The sequence below is a fragment of the Notothenia coriiceps genome, unplaced genomic scaffold (genome assembly GCF_000735185.1).
Source record: "Notothenia coriiceps isolate Sejong01 unplaced genomic scaffold, NC01 NC01_scaffold00015473, whole genome shotgun sequence".
NCBI classification, from domain to species: domain Eukaryota; kingdom Metazoa; phylum Chordata; class Actinopteri; order Perciformes; family Nototheniidae; genus Notothenia; species Notothenia coriiceps.
Window position 1 is genome coordinate 1 of NW_011348174.1, and position 8,590 is coordinate 8,590.

An 8,590-nucleotide genomic window follows, 5' to 3' on the forward strand; every position below is an offset into this window, starting at 1 on the left:
CCCCGCCCCGCCCCGCCTCTGCTCCAGCCTTTAGCCGGGCCACCTTTAATACCGCTGCACTACAGCCGCAGCTCCAACAGGAGACACAGCGAGACGGACTGGTGCCGCTGACCGGGGACAAGCTTACTGCCCCTACACAGAGAACAGGCGCAACAAGGAAAACTGCGGGAGGATAACTTTGTACCGGCACACACCCTTCATGTTATGGGATTAAAGCGCACAAAGACACACACCGGTGCGTAAAGTTGATGCGCTGATCCGCTGCTCCAGAGAACATTACCACTGAGGTCCAGCAGAGTCTTTGTCTGCGGAGGGAGAGCTGTGCAGCGCGGCTGGAGACATCGGGAGGCTCCCTGTGAACGCGCCACATGCGTGTGGAAGATATGGATTTGCTTTTGCTATAGCCCAGATGTGCCGCGGTTTTTTTATATTTAAATATTCATTTTTTCATCCTTGGACTGTGTGCGTGGTGACATTGTTAGATTGTATTTCTCTTTAACGAGCGCAGAGATATCAAGACTAAATCGTGCGGAATTACAACCATGAACTGTGTTGTCAGTTTGGTACACATCCTTTTGGCAGCGGTTCTTCACCTATCCACAGTAAAGGTAAGCCTTTCATGTTGTATTGATATCATTCATTTTACTATTTCACACGTGCCTTACCAGCTTTCTCAATTCTCAGTGGTTTTAGATAGTGGCTGTAAGTGAGTTGCCAAACACTGCTCACATGCACAAAGAATAAACATGCAGGGAACATATTGTCTAATCATTATTAAATAAAAAGTAAAATGTAGATTATTTAATATAGTTTTATTACATTATACACTATCAGCATTTTCTAGATAAAAGCCTTATTTCTTACTTTGTTCTAACCTCAAAAAGTCCATCAAAGATCAGCATGGTTATAGTTTGCTTTATACATGCAAAGAGAAATAAGTATCTTTATTTGCAAGACAATACAATTATGAGCACTGCAAATACACCTTTTTATCTGGCTTCTCCAAATAGTGCTTGCTGGATTAACCTTTAGGATTCTCCAAAAGTTTCTTGGTCATTTCCAAAAATATAGGCTACAATATGGTTGCATTAAACTGGGAGATTTGTGAATGGAGTTGTGAAGAGCGGGTTCTGTACAGTCAGTCCCCCGGGGCTCCAGTGCTCAGTGTTCCCACGGGGATCCGACAGTGTGAGGCCGAGCCCTCCCCCGGCCCGGCTCCTCGCAGGATGCCCCCTCGCTCCCACACAGGCCGATCCGCTTTCTCACGCAATCCCTGCGCCGGTTGCAGCAGCCACCACATAAAGTGAACGGAGCTCTGCTTGGGGGCCGGTTCCCCAACGTCATCTTTTTTTACTATCAAAATAAAGGCCGGTTCCCGTTAGTCCTTTCAAAATAAAACTATTTCTTGAAACCCTTTGAATTGAGTGCTTGTAACCAAATCTCCTCTCCTGTTGCTTTAAAATAACGTATTTTGAATATTGCTAGGGTTTATTTATTTCTTCTTCAAATGATTAAACTCCACTATGGAATTATATCTGTAAACTGTGACCATATTTCCACATTTCAAATAAGTGCTTAGCATTTCAATGTTAATGTCTTTCTGTCATCTTTTGGTAAACATACATTACGATTACTGGTTGCAGTGCTTTTATTTTGAAAGTCAAGCAGCCTCACTCCTTTTCTGCTTGTCTGACCATCTGATGAATGAAACAGATATAATGGAGAATACAACAAAAACATTTACACATTTATCCAGATATACATTATAGTTATGATTGTAACAATTTGATATAATCCTAAATTAATAAACTGAATTAAAAACCTTTATATTCTTTGTTGTACTTCAATTAGTCTAGTAAAAAATAAATCATTTGGGTAATGACACTTTCATACATGCATGCAAATATGACATATCTAACACCTTGTCTTATGTGCATCTCTTACAGACTGCCAGCATTACCAAGGGAGCGGAGAAGAGTACAAATGAGGGTAAGTTTCCACAGAGCTGTCTAATTTGATCTCTTCTTCTTTTCCTCTGTGTGCATGCAAGATGAACAGGGCCACCTAGTGGACATGGGCTGAACATTTACTGTACTAGGCCTCAGATTTACTTAGTTTAAAAATAAAAACAGTTTGATATATGGAAGGGATATGCAGGTATTTGTGTAGGCTGAGTGAGGATTGTTTTTCTGTCCCAAGCTGAGAAGAATCAAAGTTTCCAGCGGTGAAAGGTCTCACTGGGGACTTTGGAGTCGCCATAAAAAGTGCTGCAGATTTCAAAACAAGAATACGTGGGAGAGAAAAGAAAGTCAATGCCTCAGCAGTAACTGGGAGTTATTATATGTTTCTACTTTCTCTTCTCCCAACAATCTATGGTGAAATATCAGTTGATACACGAGCAGTCAGCCTTGGTTCAATGCCGCACTCGTGTTTGTTTGAAAGTGATACTGTTGTGTGAGGCCAAGGTTGGTTGGTCTGTTGGCTGGTGATGGATGGAGACACTGATTAGTCTTTACACACAGCATCAGTGGACAGGTTGTGGGATGGATTTTAGTGTTTGTAAAGGAGACAAACACACACTGTGACAAGGCAGGGTAATTTAACCTAGGAATTTTACTTGGGTCATGTGATAATGATGGAAACCATGAGATGGAGTTGAAAGCTCTACAAAAAAAGGGAAAATGGATCTTGTTTGTTCGTCAAAACCCAACGCCCCGTGCTGATTGTTAACAGTGTGGCTCTTTCATGTGACTCTAATAGTGTTGGGACATGAATGGAGATACATAGCACTGGGGGAGGTTATATATCAGACCTCACACATAATACTTATTTGTTTACTGTTTTTTGGATGAATAGAAAGATGTATAACCAGAGTAACTGTTACAGGCTGATGTAAGACAGAGCAAATGTTTGCAACCTCTGTCAGGAGGTAGAACCAGTTGAGTGTGTTGACATGAGGCTCATGAAGTAAATCCACCCAGCAGGTGCTAATGCTTTAGCTGCTCTTTGCAGCTGGCCTGGAGCCAGAACTGCATTTGTAATCATTTTATTATTTGCAAATCTGATGTAACACCTAAGAGTCTGTAAAGTCACCTTATCAAGTTTCAGGTAAAGTAACGAAATGCCCAAGCATCAATGTGGGTATTAATTGTAGCATTTTATAAATCACAAAGCTCCCACAGTCTGTCTGCAGCGTTAGTCCAGAGGCAGAGCCGGCACATGGGGTGGGCTTCCCGGGGTCACATGTCAGAGGTGGACCCTGGCGCCACAGAGCCTGAGGTCATGGCTGCTCTGACTAACCAGGGGTCAGGAGTTAGCTGGGGGTTGCTGGGAACCTCGTCTAATGGACTGTGGGACGGATTATTCTGGGCTGCGCAAGGAACAGAAATACAGAGAGGGCAGGGCACTCATTAGGCTTGAGCTCGGTATTAAAGGGTTCTGTCGGACATAGCTATCACAACTAATTCTGTTCTTTATCTTCAATTATTACTTGATGCTTGTGTTTCATGTCAAAACTTTGCTTTGCACTCTTCCTGTAGTCGATATAACTTAATTTCACTGTGACAAAACTGTCTGCTAAATAAGTGTTGCTTCTCCATACCAACTGTGTTGCTGCGTCAGTGTAATAATTGCCACTCAAATATTCCAAAATATCTGCCATTGCACTTATTGGCTTTAGCCACATGGTCATATTTCCCTAGTTACCTACTCCTTAATGTAGATTTATCTTATTTTATGATATTTTTAACACTTGCAGACATTACTGGGAGTTTCTTAGAGCATTGTCAAACATGTCATGTCTTTTCCCACCAAACAGTTGACAGTTAAGATTTTCACCACCACAAAAAAGTCATTGGTGTCCCAAGCCACAGATCTGTGGAGCCGCTTAATGAGCTTGGTATGCTATTTGGCATCACCTAGGTATAAATAGCTGTGGTGTAATTATTTCCACATCTGAAAGAAAGGGGCTGAATTCCTTATTACATAATATAATAATAATATTTACTTTTCACAGTGGCTGATGAAGAATTTTCTTCGTTTTCCCCAGTCATCCCTCTCATAGATGTCGTCACTAAGAGTCTGTGTCAGCCCAGGGAGGTGCTGGTGGACATCTTCTCGGAGTATGCGGAGGACACGGAACACACCTACATTCCCTCCTGCGTGGTGCTCAACCGCTGTGGAGGCTGCTGCAACGACGAAGCATTGGAGTGTGTTCCTACGGAAACACACAATGTCACGATGGAGGTGAGCATGGGGGGAGGACATAATATAATAATCTTCAGGTTCATAATTGTATTTTGTCCCTCTACTGTGACACGTCTCCATGCTTTAATGTTCAAAAGCTCTTTATTTTTCTCATTCACCCTCTGCCTGAAACCCCCAAAAGCATAATAGGGCCCCTGTGTAATTTGTGCCCTTCACATAATATAAAAACATCACTTTTTTTATATTTACACATTTAAGTGTGTCTTTAAGCACTTAATAATTTGTGTGACTAGTTAAACTAAGCTTATGGTTTTCACCAGCAGATGGACTTCAGTTGGTATGGCTCAGTCGTCACTATATGATCTATTTGAGTTGTAGGCTAACACATGACTGTAATTCCACACCTTGGTCTTTGTCACCACTGATCTATCTCTATGAATGCTTCAAACACTGATGAGGACCATGACATTGAGGGATTCAGAGAGCTAGTCAAAGGAGCGTGTGTTGAGATGATTAGGTTAGTAGCTCTTCAGGCATTATGGATGTGGTCAGGCCAAGGTTTGGTTTTCTGCTCACTATGTGCATGTCTGAGACAAAAACACAGAGCAGAGAAAGTGCGGCTGCAAGGCATCTCAGATATGTTGTTTACCTCCACACACGCTGTGTTTACAGCCGTGTCTGTGTGGTCAAACCTCTCCCTTCCTGCAGAAGATAGGAGAGTCCCACAGACAGGTCATGTCTGCAGTTACACAGCAGTCAGGGCTGTGCTGTTTAGACTGTCTGTTACCAAAAGTCATGTTGATGTTGTTTTAATCTAAACCTTGCTTTGTGTTGTCCTCTGTTTCTCTTCAAGGTAATGTGTCATAGACCAATGGTAAAGAAAGGCCCTATTCTATTAAGTTTCACAGAGCACAAATCGTGTATATGCAGGTAAGAGACTGCACACCTCACTCACAGTGACAGTGATGGAATACAAATAAAATAATTAAATGATCTTCTTTTTAATTCATTTCAGACAAAAGCCAGATCTTCCAGTAAAGAAAGAATAGTAAGTACGTGTTTTGTTTTTTTTGTCATGTGTTTGATGAGCTTCTGGGGGGTATTCTGGTTGGTTGGTGGCTGGGAGCAGGGTCAGCAGCAGCTGGAGGCTGGAAGGAGCTAACTGTGCTAACAGCTGAGTCAGCAGAAAGGCTTTCTGACAGAAACTCTGTCTTTATGTGGGATGCACTGAATTAGTGTAGAAATAGTTTTAAGATTAAAAAGTAGGGCTCCTTCAAGTTGTGACAGCATATTTTTCAAGTTGGGGTGAATGTTGAATTAATATCTAGATCTGGGTTTACCTCTGAAATTCTGAAAGCTCTTTTCCTCCAAAAGGGGTAACATTTAGTATTACTGTAATAAGATGTAATACATGCTTCTAGCTTCTTGAATCCTGGATAAACTGCACAGACCTTTCCAATTCCAGTTTAGTTCAAGAAAAAGTGACCATGAGTGGTGATGCAACAATTTAGGAGGTCAAAGTATGTCATCCAACTCAAACGCACTCATATGTTCCATCAACTGTCCTGTAGATGTTGGAGGTAGCGAGCTATCTTTACAGGGCTCTCTCTTTGAGCGTGCTCTTTTTATGGTGCCAGGGTTTAGTGCTTTATGGTGCGGCTATAACAGCGTGAGTGATCGAGGCGTAGCCGCCCGGCTTCAGACCACCCTTCGCTGACTCCAGTTGCACAAACCTGACCCTCGGCCCTCTGTAACTTCCCCAGGCTAATCATAGCAACAGGTGTCATGCCGTTAACCTATTTTTATTTTAAGTGGTGTAAATAAAGGATGAGCTTTGAGGGAGACGTGCTGTAGATTGAGAGAACTCCCTCGCTGTCACAGCTGACATGGGGCAGTGTGTGTGTGGGACAGATGCATGCATGTGGTGTGTGTGTCTTCATAGCGGCAGGTCAGCTCGGTAATTGGATAAGAGGGGGTGCGTGTGCCGATCGGCGGGTTAAAACCTGACGGATTGGTGGAGGAGAGATTGGATCATGTTGGCTAAGTCCAACCCGTTTGTCATGGGACTCAGCTGATCCTGGGCCAGCCTTGTTGGGTGTCTGCCTGTCACTGTGCACGTAGGCAGCCAGGCAGTGGCAGGGTGGAGGGAGCAGAGAGCAGTCAGTGACGGGAACATACGCTCCGGTACACCTTGCCCAGTGCTATCTTATTGATCACCCCCGCCAATGAGAAGATTAGGGCAGTTATGTTGGTTGATTAGCTCCCATGGTTTGTGGACTATATACTGAACACCGCGGGAGAAATTTGCTCTTCTCTTCCTCCTGTGTGTCAGGAATATTGACCGGAAACCTTTTAAGTTAGTCTTTTGTAGACAGTTCACAGTGGTGGAAGGAATATTCAGACTTTATGCTTAAGTAAAAGTAGCAATACTAAATTGTAAAAATACTACAAGTAGAAGCCCTGTATTCCTTTTTTTTCAAATAACTACATAACAATCCATAAATCACAAAAAGAATAGAGAGAAAAAGGGAAAAAAAGTTTTGCATTAAATATCTTACTTAGAGGTAGAGAGGATACAAAAGTATTGGGATCAAAATATATTTAAAGTACCATAAGTAAAAGTACTCATTATGTGGCTTATTTGCTATTTTGTATTTGCTAATAATCCCAGTAGTTGAGTAGAAGTATAATTTATCATAACAGTAACATACACAGATAAAGTACAAATACTTTGAATACAAAATGAATCTTTTAAAATCACCTACCGTGGTACAATTGTGTTGAAATAGTAAATATAATACTTGAGTGAATGTACTTAGTTACAATCCACCACTGCAGGTCCCATGTTTACCTGCTTATCTGCCCCATGATTTCCCTTCACTTCTAAATAACTTTCCCATGGCATATGTCACGTTATCTCCGAGTTATCTGTAAGGCTGTCTGCTGGACTGTACTGTGCTGCTCTGATAACTTCTACTTTCTGTTGGGGGTTTATCTGCTGCCATGTTTGCAGTGCTACACACACGCGAGTAAGATCACTGCAGCCTTGACAAGTTCACAGATAAGTTCTGCTTTGGGTTGCTTTGCTCCTGTTTTAAAAAAAGGAGGCCATACAGGATTGATTCTGCAGATTGGTTGTGCAGTTTAAGATCCGAGACTAAGCATAGTTCCATTTTGCCCCATAGCCACTCCCCTATATATCTACTTCTGTCCTTGATGTGTCTCTGGCGTGACCTTCCATCTCATAAACTGAGCACTGTAACAGATACTGCAGCGGCTATAGTGTCTAGCTCAACGTCAAACTGTTAGATGTTCATTTCTCATCTATGTGCCTCCCATGGGTGACCCTGCTGCCTCAGTTCACCCTTTAAGTTTAGATTGTAAAGTGTTGGGTGGAGTTGGCTCAGTTTGCTTTTGGCTCCAGCTGCTTGTTTTAAAATTGTGCAAACCCAGGCACCAACTTCTTATGCTGTCAAGTGTTCCCTCTGCTCCTACCAAACAAAAAACTGTCATGTAAATAAAGAATGACAACACAAACTCAAACTGCACCCAATACATTTTATTTTTAGATAGATAGTTTATTCATCCCAAATTGGAAAATTGTTTTGTCACAGCGGTTGTGCATTTGACAAGTTAAACATTATTTAAAAGATAAAATAAGAATATCATAATCATTTAAATTAACATTATCAGCAAGTATATACAAATGTACAATAGAAAAGACAAATATAATACTGAAAATAACTGAAAGGTTGACTTTAATTAAATGTATTATGTCAACAGATTTCTCATAACTGTATTATGTTAGTTGAAACAATAATATTACGTTTTAATACAGAATATTAGGTTCAACTTAATATTATTGCTTTCAACTAACCTAATACAGTTATGGGACATTTGTTGACATAATACATTTAATTCAAGTCAATATTCCGTTTTTCCAGTGCACTAGAGCAGGGGTTCCCAAAGTGGGGGTCGTGAGATATTTAAAAAAAAAAAAAACTAGAAAAGATAAAATGTAATTTTTCAGGGGCGGACCTCTGTATAATTTCCCTGCAGCGAGGCTCCCCCCGTTGATAATCCACTAACGCAGTGTTTCTCAAACTTTTTCATACCAAGGACCACTTAACCAATAAAAAAACACTCACGGGCCACCTGACTTTGGACAAATATCCAAAAACAATAGGCCTGCTTACCACTCCAACAGTACATAACAGCCTAATAATGACAGCTTAACCTTCTCTATATCGCCTCGTTCACACAATAAATCAACAATACAAATACAACTACAGATTATATAAGCATTTAGTTCAAATGCGATTTAAAATGCTCACAGGTTTTACACCTCTTATGAAATGTAGACTACATTTATTACGGAGTTTAT

General features: G+C 41.2%; 1 protein-coding gene across 2 annotated transcripts; it reads left to right on the forward strand.

Annotated features, from left to right (window-relative positions):
- The first annotated feature begins 77 nt into the window (after positions 1-77).
- On the forward strand, positions 78-5,303 carry vegfaa (vascular endothelial growth factor Aa). 2 transcript variants are annotated; one of them, XM_010775171.1, is made up of 5 exons: positions 78-608; positions 1,947-1,989; positions 4,016-4,245; positions 5,060-5,136; positions 5,222-5,303. In XM_010775171.1, the coding sequence occupies exons 1-5, from the start codon at positions 543-545 to the stop codon at positions 5,253-5,255; spliced, it is 450 nt and encodes a 149-aa protein (XP_010773473.1). In that variant the 5' UTR covers positions 78-542; the 3' UTR covers positions 5,256-5,303. The 2 variants fall into 2 exon arrangements, with proteins under 2 accessions (XP_010773473.1, XP_010773475.1); XM_010775173.1 differs by having other exon boundaries at positions 4,049-4,245.
- The last annotated feature ends 3,287 nt before the right edge of the window (positions 5,304-8,590 follow it).

What these genes read in the sequence shown, in the direction of transcription:
- vegfaa (XM_010775171.1), top strand. Translation starts at nt 543, where the DNA reads ATGAACTGTGTTGTCAGTTTGGTACACATCCTTTTGGCAGCGGTTCTT. An exon ending in GGAGAAGAGTACAAATGAGG is followed by an intron (nt 1,990 to 4,015) that starts GTAAGTTTCCAC and finishes TACTTTTCACAG; the next exon opens with TGGCTGATGAAGAATTTTCT. An exon ending in CACAAATCGTGTATATGCAG is followed by an intron (nt 5,137 to 5,221) that starts GTAAGAGACTGC and finishes AATTCATTTCAG; the next exon opens with ACAAAAGCCAGATCTTCCAG.